Source organism: Pseudophryne corroboree, chromosome 2, assembly GCF_028390025.1.
Source record: "Pseudophryne corroboree isolate aPseCor3 chromosome 2, aPseCor3.hap2, whole genome shotgun sequence".
NCBI classification, from domain to species: Eukaryota; Metazoa; Chordata; class Amphibia; order Anura; family Myobatrachidae; genus Pseudophryne; species Pseudophryne corroboree.
Window position 1 is genome coordinate 742,230,554 of NC_086445.1, and position 15,917 is coordinate 742,246,470.

Here is a 15,917-nt window from a genome sequence, read left to right on the forward strand (position 1 = left end):
CATGATTGTAAACCGTTGGGAAATACCAAAGGTGGACATGATGGCGTCCCGTCTGAACAAAAAACGGGACAGGTATTGCGCCAGGTCAAGAGACCCTCAGGCAATAGCTGTGGACGTTCTGGTAACACCGTGGGTGTACCAGTCGGTCTATGTGTTCCCTCCTCTGCTTCTTATACCTAAGGTGCTGAGAATTATAAGAAGTAGAGGAGTAAGAACTATACTCATGGCTCCGGATTGGCCAAGAAGGACTTGGTACCCGGAACTTCAAGAGATGCTTACAGAGGTCTTATGGCCTCTGCTGCTAAGAAGGGATTTGCTTCAGCAAGTACCATGTCTGTTCCAAGACTTACCGCAGCTGCGTTTGTCGGCATGGCGGTGGAACGCCGGATCCTAAGGGAAAAAGGCATTCCGGAAGAGGTCATTCCTACCCTGGTCAAAGCCAGAAAGGAGGTGACCGCACAACATTATCACCACATGTGGCGAAAATATGTTGCGTGGTGTGAGGCCAGGATGGCCCCACAAAGAAATTTCAACTCGGTCGTTTCCTGCATTTCCTGCAAACAGGAGTGTCTATGGGCCGCAAATTGGGGTCCATTAAGGTTCAAATTTCGGCCCTGTCGATTTTCTTCCAGAAAGAATTGGCTTCAGTTCCTGAAGTCCAGAAGTTTGTCAAGGGAGTATTGCATATACAACCCCCTTTTGTGCCTCCAGTGGCACTGTGGGATCTCAACGTAGTTCTGGGATTCCTCAAATCACATTGGTTTAAAACCAGTCAAATCTGTGGATTTGAAGCATCTCACATGAAAAGTGACCATGCTCTTGGCCCTGGCCTGGACCAGGCGAGTGTCAAATTGGTGGTTTTTTCTCAAAAAAGCCCATATCTGTTTGTCCATTCGGACAGGGCAGAGCTGCGGACTCGTCCCCAGTTCTCTCCCTAAGGTGGTGTCAGTGTTTCACCTGAACCAGCTTATTGTGGTGCCTTGCACCTACTAGGGACTTGGAGGACTCCAAGTTGCTAGATGTTGTCAGGGCCCTGAAAATATGTTCCAGGACGGCTGGAGTCAGGAAAACTGACTTGCTGTTATCCTGTATGCACCCAACAAACTGGGTGCTCTTGCTTCTAAGCAGACTATTGCTAGTTGGATGTGTAATACAATTCAGCTTGCACATTCTGTGGCAGGCCTGCCACAGCCAAAATATGTAAATGCCCATTCCACAAGGAAGGTGGGCTCATCTTGGGCGGCTGCCCGAGGGGTCTCGGCTTTACAACTTTGCCGAGCGGTTATTTAGTCAGGGGCAAACACGTTTGTAAAATCCTACAAATTTGATACCCTGGCTAAGGAGGACCTGGAGTTCTCTCATTCGGTGCTGCAGAGTCATCCGCACTCTCCCGCCCATTTGGGAGCTTTGGTATTATCCCCATGGTCCTTTCTGGAACCCCAGCATCCACTAGGACGATAGAGAAAATAAGAATTTACTTACCGATAATTCTATTTCTCGGAGTCCGTAGTGGATGCTGGGCGCCCATCCCAAGTGCGGATTGTCTGCAATACTTGTACATAGTTACAAAAATCGGGTTATTATTGTTGTGAGCCATCTTTTCAGAGGCTCCGCTGTTATCATACTGTTAACTGGGTTCAGATCACAGGTTGTACAGTGTGATTGGTGTGGCTGGTATGAGTCTTACCCGGGATTCAAAATCCTTCCTTATTGTGTACGCTCGTCCGGGCACAGTACCTAACTGAGGCTTGGAGGAGGGTCATAGGGGGAGGAGCCAGTACACACCACCTGATCGTAAAGCTTTACTTTTTGTGCCCTGTCTCCTGCGGAGCCGCTATTCCCCATGGTCCTTTCAGGAACCCCAGCATCCACTACGGACTCCGAGAAATAGAATTATCGGTAAGTAAATTCTTATTTTTTTTTATTTAATTTTTTTTTTTATAACCCATCTGACATTAAAGCCAGTATAATCTATATAGGGACCGTGCGACATGGAAGGGGCGGGGCTTCCTGAAGATTGGGACCAGAAGCAGAAAGGTGCAATTTCCTCCTGCTGCTGCTGCCTGACTACAGGCTGCACGCTGAGACTGCTCCTCCACAGAGCCCAATGAAACACCAATTCTGCTGGTACCAGGGGGTCTTATAGAAAGGGGGCAAAATATATACAGCGGTTACACTGCTGTGCTCATAACAAACATATATGTATGTGTATGTATGTATGTATATATATATATATATATATATATATATATATATATATATATATACCCAGCGGGGCGCTGCTCTGGACTAAGGCATTGTGTGCTGGTCCCAATCTTCTGTGTCACTCCATTCAGGTCTGTCTGGGCTTATTGTGCTGTTTCACTAATGTTTTGTATCTAAGCATGTCTGGGAATTATGTCTGTGTGTCCCCCTTGCAACACCAAGTTTACACCCTCTTCACAGGGGTCTCTACTATGTACCCAGTGTTCTCTGCCTATGCAAGGTAGTGGCTTGCAGGAACCAGAATGGTTAGAATAATTTAAAACATTGATTACTAATATACGATAATTCAGAGTTAGCTGCTGCTAAGCAAGAAAGGCAGAGCCTGAAACAGTCTGTAGATGATCTCTTGGTTAAGACTGCTGACCACAGACAGGCTGCTCAGCCCCATCTGGTGGTCTCTGATAAACGCACACTTCCACAGGTGCTCCAGTCTGACTCCAATACTGAAATACCTGAGTTAGATGAAGGAGAACTGGAGGTGGAAGATGACAGTGCTCTGTCCCCGTGGGTTGAGGCCCTGATTTTTGCTATTAGAGAAGCCCTCAACATACAGGATAAAGAGACAGGACCAGAAGAGGAATTGTTTTTTAATGTGAAACCAAGATCCTCGGTCACCTTCCCTATCTCAAAAGAGGTAAACTCCCTTTCCAAAGAGGCATGGGTGAATCCTGATAAGAAATGTATTACTCCTAAACGGTTACTAAATTCCTATCCTTTTCCTGCTGAGGTCAGAAATGTTTGGGAAACCCACCGTCCGTTGATACTTCAGTGTCCAGGCTGTCACGTAAAATAGTACTGCCTGTACCTGGGGCTATCTCCCTCAAGGACCCAGCTGACCGCAAAATTGAGACTACACTCAAATCAATTTACACTGCAGTGGGCGTAGCCCAACACCCCTCTTGCGGCTGGATCTCTAGGGCCATTGGTAAATGGTCCGATAATATAATAAATAGATTTGACTCCCTACCTCAGGATGAGATCATTACACTACTGCAGCATATCCAAGATGCTGCAAACTTTGAGTTTGGCACTTAAGGAATTATGTCTCATTAATGGCTGTGCCACGGCTAGGGCGGTCTCTGCTCGCAGAGCCCTGTGGCTGCGACAATGGTCAGCAGATGATGATGATGATTCCAAAAGGGGTGTTGAGAACCTTCCTTTTACAGGGTATACCTTGTTTGGAGAAGAACTAAACAAGTAGATATCTCAAGCGACGGCAGGTAAGTCTACCTATCTGCCGTCTGCGGCACCTCCTGCTAGACGTCCCTACCCTGGGCCCGCTCTGCAGTCCTTTTGTGTGTCAGAATTCAGAGGCAGAACCAGAGATGCGTCCAATGCTGCTAATGGAACTTGCGGTAAGTCCCGTAAACCAGCAGCTGCTGGAGCTCTGGACCAGGCCTCCGGATCCTCATCCGCAAAGCCCTCCGCGTGACGGTTGGCCCCAGCAGCAAGGCGAATTCCAGGTAGATGCTCACCTTCAGCACTTTGCCCATATGTGGACAAAGTCCTGCCGGGTTCCTTGGGTAAGGGAGCTCATATCCCAAGGATACCGGCTGGAATTTCAGGAACTACCTCCTCTCCGATTCTTCAAGTCGGCCTTACCAGCTTCACTTGTAGCAAGATTTACCTTGCAAAAAGCCATTCCAAAACTGCTTTCCACAGAAGTTATTGTTCCAGTACCTCCTCCACTGCACACAAAGGGATTTTCCTGTAGTCTCTTTGTGGTTCCGATGACGGACGGCTTGGTACGGCCTATCTTGAACCTGAAATCCCTGAACCCGTATCTTTGCGTGTTCAAATTCAAGATGGAATCCCTAAGGGTGGTGATCTCCGGTCTGTAGGAGGGGGAGTTCCTGGTATCTCTGGATATCAAGGATGCATACCTTCATATCCCAATATGGCCACCTCATCAGGCTTACCTTCGGTTCGCTGTACTGGATCACCACTTCCAGTTCCAGGCCTTACCCTTTGGTCTCTCCACAGCTCCAAGGGTCTTCACAAAAGTCATGACGGAGATGATGCTGCAATTGCGCCAGATGGGAGTCAGCATTGTCCCATACTTGGACGATCTCCTGATAAAGGCGGTGTCCAGGGAACAACTGCTACACAGCATTGACTTGAAAACTCGCCTGCTTACAGACCACGGATGGATCTTAAGTTTCCAGAAGTCTCACGTGGAACCGTCTCAGAGGATTCAGTTCCTGGGAATGATCCTGGACTACCGTGTCTCAGAGGGTATTCTTTCCGATGGACAAGGCCTTGACTATCCAGGCTATGATCCGCTCAGTGCTCAGACACCGCAAAATCTCGATTTATCTTTACATTCGATTGCTGTGCCTCCTACGAGGCAATACAGTACGGCAGGTTTCATGAGTACGGCAGGTTTCATGCGCGTCCGTTCCAGCTGTATCTGCTGGACAAGTGGTCAGGTTCTCACTTGCACATGCACCAGAGTATAACTCTTTCCCCAAAAGCACGTATATCCCTGTTATGGTGGCTAAAAATCTCTTACCTTGTGGATGGTCGGACTTTCGGCACCCAGTCTTGGACCCTACTGACAACGGATGCCAGTCTCAGGGGTTGGGGTGCCGTGACCCAGGGGGCCCAGTTCCAGGTGAAGTGGTCGAGTTAGGAATCTGCCCTTCCCAAAAATGTCCTGGAACTCAGGGCAGTTTACAATGCTCTTCTGCAAGCCTCCTGTCTCCTTCGGAATCAAGCCATCCAGGTGCAGTCAGACAACTCCACGGTGGTGGCGTACATAAACTGACAGGGAGAAACAAAAAGCAGGGCCACAAACGCATGCGCCATCTCAGTCATATTCATCCCAGGACAGGACTACTGGGAAGCGGACTTCCTCAGCAGGCACAACCTCCATCCGGGGGAATGGGGCCTTCATCCTCAGGTGTTCCAACAACTGGTTCATCGTGGGGCTGCCCGCAGATAGACCTGATGACTTCTCGTCTCAACAAGACGCTCCATCGTTACTGTTCCAGAACGAGGGATCCGCAGACCGCAGCAGTTTACGCTCTGACGGCGCCATGGAACTACCAGTTTGTTTACCTGTTTCCTCCAATCCCTCTCATTCCTTGAGTTCTAAAAAGACTCAACAGGGAAAGAGTTCAGGCAGTTCTAATTGCCCCAGATTGACCTCGATAGACCTGGTATGTGGACCTCCTGACCATGTCTTTGGAGGAACCCTGTCCTCTGCCACTACTCAAGGACCTTCTTCAACAAGGACCGTTCGTATATCCAGAATTACTGCGGCTACGTTTGAAGGCTTGGAAGTTGAGAGGAAGATCTTAACTAGAAAGGGTCTCTCATCCAAGGTTATTACCACTATGGTCCAGGCCCGTAAGGTGGTTACGTCCAAACATTACCACCGTATCTGGAAGAAATATGTCTCGCGGTGCGAGGGTAGAAAATATCCTCCTGCGGAATTCCAACTTGACCGTTTTCTGCTTTTCCTGCAAGCAGGTGTGGATAAAGGCCTACAGTTAGGCTCCATCAAAGTTCAGATTTCGTCTCTCTCTATATTCTTCCAAAAACAACTAGCGGTACTCCCAGAAGTACATATTTTCCTAAAGGGTGTTCTTCACATTCAGCCACCCTTTGTCCCTCCCACGGCTCCGTGGGATCTCAATTTGTTCTTGACCTTTCTCCAGTCAGACTGGTTTGAACTCTTACACAGGGTATACTTGAAATATCTAACGTGAAAGACAGTCAGGCTTTAGCCTCTGCGAGACGTGTATCAGAATTGGGGGCCTTATCCTGTAAGAGCCCATATTTGATATTTCACGTGGATATGGCTGAGCTCAGGACTCGCCCACAGTTTTTACCAAAAGTGGTATCAGCTTTTCACATTAATCAACCAATAGTGGTTCCGGTACTGTCTGACACAGATGACCTACAGTTTGGTCAGGCAGTTTTGCAGGGATCTCATCACTTTCCCACCCGTTCTGGGAGCTTTGGGACTTCCCCATGGTACTAATGTCACCACTAGTACGTTAGAGAAAATAGGTATTCAATACCTACCGGTAATTCCTTTTTCGTAGTCCGTAGTGGATACTGGGCGCCCGCCTCAGTGTTTCCAGTTCCTGCTTACTTGGTTGTAAGTGTTCTTGGTTGGGTCTGCTGTTGCTGTCCCTGTTCCATGTTTGGTTAGCATTGCTATCCTTTATTATAGTTGCCGTTGCTTTCCTCTGTTCTAGTTAGCTCTGTTATCTTTGTTATTGTTGTGTGTTGGTTCGTTACCTCACCGCTTTTTGTGTTTATATCCTTCTCTCAGAGTATGTCCGTCTCCTTGGGCACAGTTTTCCTAGACTCTGTCTGCTAGGAGGGCATAGAGGAGAGGAGCCAGCACACACTAATGATTTCTTAAAGTGCCAGGCTCCAGTGGGCTTGAGCTATACCCCATGGTACTAATGTTACCCCAGTATCCACTACGGATTACGAGAAAAGGAATTACCAGTAGGTATTAAATTCCTATTTTTGCTGAATCCCATAAGGAATGAGATGGTTTGAGGTGAGAGTTCCACTGTAGCTAGTACTTCATCTAAGACTTGGCAGCAGAGGGTAGCAGATGCGCAGATTATGTCTTCTTAATAAATTACATGCATAAAGTTGATGCAGTAAACGTACATTGTTTAACTGATAATTATCCTGTATGTGGTAAAAACAAATTAAAAAAAATAAAACAACAATAGTACAATAAAACCGTTTCCTAGCACTATAAAGACACTATTATGAGGTTGATACAGATGTGTCGTCCTATATACTTGCTGCAGTCATGTTAAACAGCCCTTCTAGTTATGCCATGCCGTGGCGAGACTCTGTAACGCCGATTGTTTTTATGTGCAACTTGTTCAAATGTGTCACATTGCTATGTGAATAGGACACACAAGCAGCTTATGCTGATTAAAATATGCGGCATGCCTATATTCTGTGTGTGACTGCGGCCGTATCTGCATACGAAATGCTACATGACATTGTTTTCCTGAAAATCACTGTAATGTACCATTTCGTATGTACAGTAGTTACAGTAGCACACAGAATATAGGCATGCCATATATCATTTTAATCAGCATAAGCTGCTTGTGCGTCTTAGTCTCATAGCAATGTGAAAAGACGCATTTTCTGCAAAAAAAAAAAATGCCTGACATTAGCAGAACTGTTCACTGACTCAAGCCACAACTGTACCTTTTAATCATTTCAGTCGGTCCGACACTTTTTTCTCTGTGTATTTTTTACCTTTTACTAACTTGGGTTAATTGTGGTTCTGCCCACAAAGGGATTTTATTGCTATGTAGGTGACCATTATACCCTTAACTATTGTCCACTTTTTTTTTATACAGGTTGAGTCTCCCTTATCCAAAATACTTGGGACCAGAGGTATTTTGGATATGGGATTTTTCCGTATTTTGGAGTAATTGCATACCATAATGAGATATCATGGTGATGTGACCTAAATCTAAGCACAGAATGCATTTATGTTACATATACACCTTATACACACAGCCTGAAGGTCATTTTAGCCAATATTTTTTAGAAATTTGTGCATTAAACAAAGTGTGTCTACATTCACACAATTCATTTATGTTTCATATACACATTATACACAGAGCCTGAAGGTCATTTAATACAATATTTTTAATAACTTTGTGTATTAAACAAAGTTTGTGTACAGTGAGCCATCAAAAAACAAAGGTTTCACTATCTAAATCTCACTCAAAAAAGTCTGTATTTTGGAATATTCCGTATTTCGGAATATTTGGATATGGGATACTCAACCTGTACTAGATTGTTCTGGGCTGGTACTGCATTTCTTTCTTATGACCTTTAGCTACTAATGCTTGGCATTAGACAAGAATGCCTACTGCCTTTTCAATGGGAAAGAAATGATCTTTAAAAATTAACAAATTACCTTTAGAGAAAGTTGATTGCTTAAGAACTTAAGAAAGCACAAAAATCATATATTATAAATTTAAGGCTGGATCATTTATTTTTTATAACTTGAATGTTAAGGTGGCGTAAGATATAGGTTATACAGGGTGTAGTATTGTATGCCGGCGGCCGGGCTCCCGGCGACCAGCATACCGGCGCCGGCATAACGACAGTGTGGCGAGCGCAAATGAGCCCCTTGCGGGCTCGCTGCGCTCGCCACGCTGCGGGCACGGTGGCACGCTACGCGTCCCACGCTATTTATTCTCCCTCCAGGGGGTTCGTGGACCCCCAAGAGGGAGATAAAGTGGCAGTATGCCAGCTGTCGGGATTACGGCGCCGGTATACTGTGCGCCGGGATCCCGACAGCCGGTAAACTGAAAACCACCCGGTAATACATGGTTGTTTAAACTGCTGTATGCGCACTTTAAAAAGTAGGAAGAGGAAGCTTTAAGTAAACATTTTACTGTGTTATTGTTTACATAATATTATACCAATACACTAACTCCAATATTGTTACCTCCATCAGAACACAGAGGTCCCCCATCTGGAACAAACTCTGCTAGACAAAGTCCTGCTCCGCAGCATCGTGCCGTGGGTCAAGCTCAACCAAATTATGGGACGTTAGACAGGTAAGAGTGATGTACAAGAATCCTGAAATTTTAATTCCAGCAAACAGTTCATACATTGACGATGCCAGCCTTAGCATACAGCCAGCCTATGCCCCTGATGGTGACTTCTACCCTGTCCACAACACACGTTCTGGGTTAGAGTTTCTAAAATGTTGGTAATATGTGCATTGTAAATGTGAATAATATAATAAGATAACATTTTTATTAACATATTTAAAATGCAGCAGCATAATTTCCCAAAGAACTCTGATAAGCAAATCACTAAAAAAGCAAAAAAAAAATATTTGATGTATATTGAGTAAAATCCGAAAGCTCCCATCCTCCGTTAGAAATACCTAGACGCCTCTTGAAAATAAATCCTCTTTATGAATTATATCTCTGAACCACTTGAAATGCAAATATATATATAGAACAGCGGTGGCCAACCCGCGGCTCTCGAGCCGCATGCGGTTCTATCATCTGCCACATGCGGCTCGGTCGGCTCCTAGCCACCGCTGCCCCCAGACACACACACGCCACTCCGATGGCAGTGTCTCGCTTCAATTCGGCGCCGGCCCGTGAGCCAATCCGAGCTCGCGGACCGGCAGCTAAGGCTCCTGATTGGCTGCCGGACCACATGCTTTGATTGGCTCATGGACCGACGCCTAATTGAAGAGAAACACCGCCGCCGGAGAGTGAGCAGCAGCGCGGTGAGCGGGGCGCAGGGTGGGGGGCTATTGAGCACTGTTGGGACGTGTATCTGGCACTGGGGCATAGCAGGCACTGGGGGCATATCTGGAACTGGGGGCATAGCAGGTACTGTGGGAACATGTGTAGCTGCACTGTGGGGGCATAGCTGGCACTGGGAGCATAGCTGCCACTGGGAGCATATCTGGAACTGGGGGCATAGCAGGCACTGTGGGGACATGTGTATCTGGCACTGGAGGCATAGCATGCACTGTGGGGACATGTGTATCTGCACTGGGGGCTTAGCAGGCACTGTGGGGACATGTGTATCTGCACTGGGGGCTTAGCAGGCACTGGGGGCATAGCTGGCACTGTGGGGACGTGTATCTGGAACTGGGGGCATAGCAGGCACTGTGGGGACATGTGTATCTGGCACTGGGGGCATTGCAGGCACTGGGGGCAAAGCAGGCACTGTGGGGACATGTGTATCTGCACTGGGGGCATAGCAGGCACTGGGAGCATAGCAGGCACTGGGGGCATAGCAGGCACTGGGCGCATATCTGGCACTGGGGGCATAGCAGGCACTGAGCGCATATCTGGCACTGGGGGCATAGCAGGCACTGTGGGGACATGTGTATCTGGCACTGCGGGCATATCTGGCACTGTGGGTACATGTGTATCAGGCACTGGGGCCATATCAGGCACTGGGAGCATAGCTGTCACTGAGGGAATAGCTGGCACGGGGGCATATCTGGAAGTGGGGGCATAGCAGGCACTGTGGGGACATGTGTATCTGGCACTGGGGGCATAGCAGGCACTGTGGGGACATGTGTATCTGGCACTGGAGGCATATCTGGCACTGGGGGCATATCTGGCACTGGGGGCATAGCAGGCACTGGGGGGACATGTGTATCAGGCACTGGGGCATATCTGAAACTGGGGCATAGCAGGCACTGTGGGGACGTGGATCTGGCACTGGGGGCATAGCAGGCACTGTGGGGACATGTGTATCTGGCACTGGGGGCATATCAGGCACTGGGGGCATAGCAGGCACTGTGGGGACGTGTATCGGCACTGGGGGCATAGCTGGCACTGGGGGCATAGCTGGCACTGGGGGCATAGCTGGCACTGGGAGCATAGCTATCACTGGGAGCATAGCAGGCACTGGGGGCATATCTGGCACTGTGGGGACATGTTTATCTAGCACTGGGGGCATCGCAAGCACTGTGGGGACATGTGTATCTGGCACGGGGGGCATATCTGGCACTGGGGGCATAGCAGGCACTGGGGACATATCTGGAACTGGGGGCATAGCAGGACTGTGGGGACATGTGTATCTGGCACTGGGGGCATATCAGGCACTGTGGGGCATAGCAGGCAATGTGGGAACATGTGTATCTGCACTGGGGGCATAGCTGGCACTGGGAGCATAGCTGGCACTGGGAGCATAGCAGGCACTGGGGGCATATCTGGAACTGGGGGCATAGCAGGCACTGTGGGGACATGTGTATCGGCACTGGGGGCATAGCTGGCACTGGGGGCATAGCTGGCACTGGGAGCATAGCTATCACTGGGAGCATAGCAGGTACTGGGGGCATATCTGGCACTGTGGGGACATGTTTATCTGGCACTGGGGGCATCGCAAGCACTGTGGGAACATGTGTATCTGGCACGGGGGGCATATCTGGCACTGGGGGCATAGCAGGCACTGGGGACATATCTGGAACTGGGGGCATAGCAGGCACTGTGGGGACATGTGTATCTGGCACTGGGGGCATATCAGGCACTGTGGGGCATAGCAGGCAATGTGGGAACATGTGTATCTGCACTGGGGGCATAGCTGGCACTGGGAGCATAGCTGGCACTGGGAGCATAGCAGGCACTGGGGGCATATCTGGAACTGGGGGCATAGCAGGCACTGTGGGGACATGTGTATCTGCACTGGGGGCATATATGGCACTGGGGGGCTTAGCAGGCACTGGGGGCATAGCTGGCACTGTGGGGACATGTATATCTGGAACTGGGGGCATAGCAGGCACTGTGGGGACATGTGTATCTGGCACTGGGGGCATAGCAGGCACTGGGGGGACATGTGTATCTGCACTGGGAGCATAGCAGGCACTGGGAGCATAGCAGGCACTGGCTGCATATCTGGAACTGGGGACATAGCAGGCACTGTGGGGACAGGTGTATCTGGCACTGGGGGCATAGCTGGCAGTGGGGGCATAGCAGGCACTGGTGGCATAGCAGGCACTGTGGGGACATGTGTATCTGGCACTGGGGGCATAGCAGGCACTGTGGGGACATGTGTATATGGCACTGGGGGCATATTTATCTGGCACTGTGCGGGCATATAGCAGGCATTGGGGGCATATCTGGAACTGGGGGTATAGCAGGCACTGTGGGGACATGTGTATCTGGCACTGAGGGCATATCTGCCACTGGGGGCATAGCAGGCACTGTGGGGACATGTGTATCTGCACTGGGGGCATATATGGCACTGGGGGCTCAGCAGGCACTGGGGCATAGCTGGCACTGTGGGGACATGTGTATCTGGCACTGGGGGCATAGCTGGCACTGTGGGGACATGTGTATCTGGTGCTGGGGGCATAGCAGGCACTGTGGGGACATGTGTATCTGGCACTGGGGGCATAGCAGGCACTGGGGGCATAGCAGGCACTGTGGGGACATGTGTATCTGCACTGGGGGCATAGCAGGCACTGGGGGCATAGCAGGCACTGTGGGGACATGTGTATCTGCACTGGGGGCATAGCTTGCACTGGGAGGATAGCAGGAACTGGGGGCATATCTGGAACTGGGGCCATAGCAGGCACTGTGGGGACATGTGTATCTGGCACTGGGGGCATAGCAGGCACTGGGAACATAGCAGGCACTGGGGGCATAGCAGGCACTGGGGGCATAGCAGGCACTGTGGGGACATGTGTATCTGGCACTGGGGGCATAGCAGGCACTGGGGGCATAGCAGGCACTGTGGGGACATGTGTATCTGCACTGGGGGCATAGCTGGAACTGGGAGCATAGCAGGCACTGGGGGCATATCTGGCACTATGGGGACGTGTATCTGGCACTGGGGGCATATTTATCTGGCACTGTGGGGGCATATAGCAGGCATTGGGGGTATATCTCGAACTGGGGGTATAGCAGGCACTGTGGGGACATGTGTTTCTGGCACTGGGGGCATAGCAGGCACTGTGGGGACATGTCTATCTGCACTGGGGGCTTAGCAGGCACTGTGGGGACATGTGTATCTGCACTGGGGGCATAGCTGGCACTGTGGGGACATGTGTATCTGGCACTGGGGGCATAGCTGGCACTGTGGGGACATATGTATCTGGCACTGGGGGACATGTGTATCTGGCACGGGGGCATATATTTATCTTGCACTGTGGGGGCATATATGTATGTGGAGGCACCCATTTTTTAGCGTTTTTATATATATGTGGCACTGTACTGGGGCATTATATGTAACTGGCACTTTGCCTCTGACTGGTTGGCCACCCCTGATATAGAAGAACACCAAAATTGTAGTCTAATCATATAAATGAATAAACGTTTTTATATTTACACCTGCTTTCTTACCTTTTAATACTACCACTAATTAATCATTCCCTCATTAGACACATTTTTATAATTGAATAATCTAGTAAGAAACATAATAAGAAAATTGAATAATCTAGTAAGAATCTAGTATAATTGAATAATCTAGTAAGAATCTAGTATAATTGAATAATCTAGTAAGAATCTAGTATAATTGAATAATCTAGTAAGAAACATAGCTAGTACATTCTCACATTTCAGTTGTACAAATCAGATCCTTTGAATTCGGCAACCTGTAAGGATTAAGGACCTGATTCAGATATGGATGCAGATCACTACATACGCAACAAGATCTGCGTCCATCTCCTCACATGCTGGGGGACGCCCAGCATGTGTGGCGCCATCTCCCGATGCTTCCGCAATTACATTGCCAACGCATCGATTTAAGGTCCGCCACCATTTTTTTAATCAGAGCGGCTGCATGTGATGTCACACAGCCACCCCGAAAAAGTTCCCAGCACGCCCCTATTCAGCCCGCCCGCAAAATGCCACGTCGAGGCCCCCCCAGACAGCCACCACTGTCAATCAACTTGAGGCAGGATGCGGCCGCAAGGCGTAGGGTTGAGCGCCGGTGATACTTGACATGCCAATGTCGACACTTGAGACAGATTTTTTTGCGTTCACTTCTAGCCGCCGCTCAGGGGCACCCATCCGGTTTCTGACACATTTCTGATAGCGCGCCAGGCCTGATTCAGGGATGTACGGTAACTCAATGTTACTGCACATTGCCTGATTGTATGATATATGCACATGTGTTGATCTCATTCTTCTAAATTGATCGCAGTGCCCTGGACCCCAGGAAGGCTACAGCCGTTTGGAGACAGCAGCAGGGAACGTTTTGCAAAATGGGGCGTGTCAAGGCCGGGGCATGTGTCCTCTGACCCTTATTTACTGGCCTCTGCAGCGTGATTTAACCGGTCATCCTGATCAATCTCTGGGTTTCTCAGATATAAAATGGGCACTCAAATGATCCGATGCTGCACCCTTGAATGCAGCAGCAGATCACACAAGCCAGCAGTGGGAGTATTCAACTTATGACACCCGCTGCATGCAAAGACACACCGGATGCGCTAACTGCGTCCATCTTTGAATAAGGTCCATTGTGCTGTTACTGCATCCATAGCTGTACATATTGCAGCCCCCATAGCTCTGACCACTGTAATAGCACAGTGTCATAACGCATCAGAACTGTAATTGTCGCTAACTGTGTCTTGTGGTTCCTGCAGATTACCCAGAGCTGTCATTCATAGCCGGGTTCCAGTGTTAGTCACCTTTTCTTAGTTAATTGAGTTTGTCCAACCTATCACTGTATAGCATGAAACTGTTTATGGCATTTAATTTTGTTAATGTTTGACGATTTTCATATGTTCATCATTAACTGTGTAGCCAATGGGGACAGATTGGATGCAGCAAAGTTGTGGGCACAACCTATCCTTATGAGACTGCATCATACTGACTATTTGCTAGTGACAAAACTGTGACATTCATATCAAAGCAACCATTTAATTTGCTGAACCAGTGTTAGGAGCATGCTGCCAAATAATGTATAAAGATTTTTTTTTTTTGGTTGAGCTAACACCCCTAAGAATGCTGCATGCAGAGTTGTAACTAGACTTTTTGGTGCCCTGTGCCAACAAGATAATTGCCCCCCACGTATATAATATATGATTTGGACACATCCTCTTTATAACACATTCATGTGCTCAACCCGAGAGCTTGCCACCATTCAGCCACAATACCCCTCATTAAATAATACTTTTCAATATATTGCCATGCCCAGGACTCACACCCACAGCTTGCTGCATCGCAGCCAAACACTTAACCCACCAAACCACTTGTTCCTGCATAAAAACTATGAGATTTCTAACTATATGAAGTGCCTGTACCCCATAAAAAAAAATAACCGGCGCCATGATTTAGCAGAGCCATGCAGTGTGCAGCCACACATCCAATCCCTTGCAGCCACACACTACATAGGGGTTGGTATCGGGAGACTGGCCTTTGGGATCCCGAAGGTCACCATACCGACCCCTGGGACCCAAGCTGCTAGAATGCCGGCGGGGGCAGGGGGGCGCAAAGGTTCCCTTTGTAGACTTGCTGTGCGCAACATGCAGTGGGCTCGGTGGCTCGCTACGCTTGCCAGTTGGGAGGCTCCTGTCACTGCTGCTCTGCTTAGCAGAGCAGCGGTGAATAGACACTGTGCGTTTGCTCACAACATTTATTCATAGGTGACAGAGGAAGTGGGGGCATGTCAGCAGCTCAGAGCACTGGGCATGCCCCCTCAGTGACGGCAAAAGGGCACTTGAGTTGAGTTCCGATAGACCATGCCCCTTTTCGGACGCGCTTATTGTCCCTCTTTAGACTTTCAAAAAGTTGGTAGATATATATAAACATGCAGATGCGGCACTCTTTTATACAGGATAAAATCTGACGACAGTTGGAGAGACAACTGAAATGTGGTTAACCCTTAATTAGATATATTTAGTCTTCATTCAAGCTTCGAGTGCCACGTCTGCATGTCTGTAATTTCTTTTATGGAGGCACCAGCTACCTTGCAAAGTTTGATTTTGGAGTGCCAAACCCGCTTCAGTGTGTATATATATATATATATATATATATATATATATATATACAGCTCACACTGTTCATGTCTGATGTGACAGTGCTTTAAGGAAAGCCAGCAAGACTATAGGCCCAGGGCTTGCACTGTACATGACTTTTCTCTAACGTCCTAGTGGATGCTGGGGACTCCGTAAGGACCATGGGGAATAGACGGGCTCCGCAGGAGACAGGGCACTT

General features: G+C 48.5%; 1 protein-coding gene across 3 annotated transcripts in view; it reads left to right on the forward strand.

Annotated features, from left to right (window-relative positions):
• MAGI3 (membrane associated guanylate kinase, WW and PDZ domain containing 3) overlaps positions 1–15,917 on the forward strand; it is a 676,662-nt gene that overhangs the window by 586,592 nt on the left and 74,153 nt on the right. For all 3 annotated transcript variants that reach the window (XM_063955402.1, XM_063955400.1, XM_063955401.1), the window contains one exon: positions 8,732–8,834. In XM_063955402.1, the coding sequence (XP_063811472.1) occupies positions 8,732–8,834 (103 nt within the window). The remainder of the gene's footprint in view (positions 1–8,731; positions 8,835–15,917) is intronic.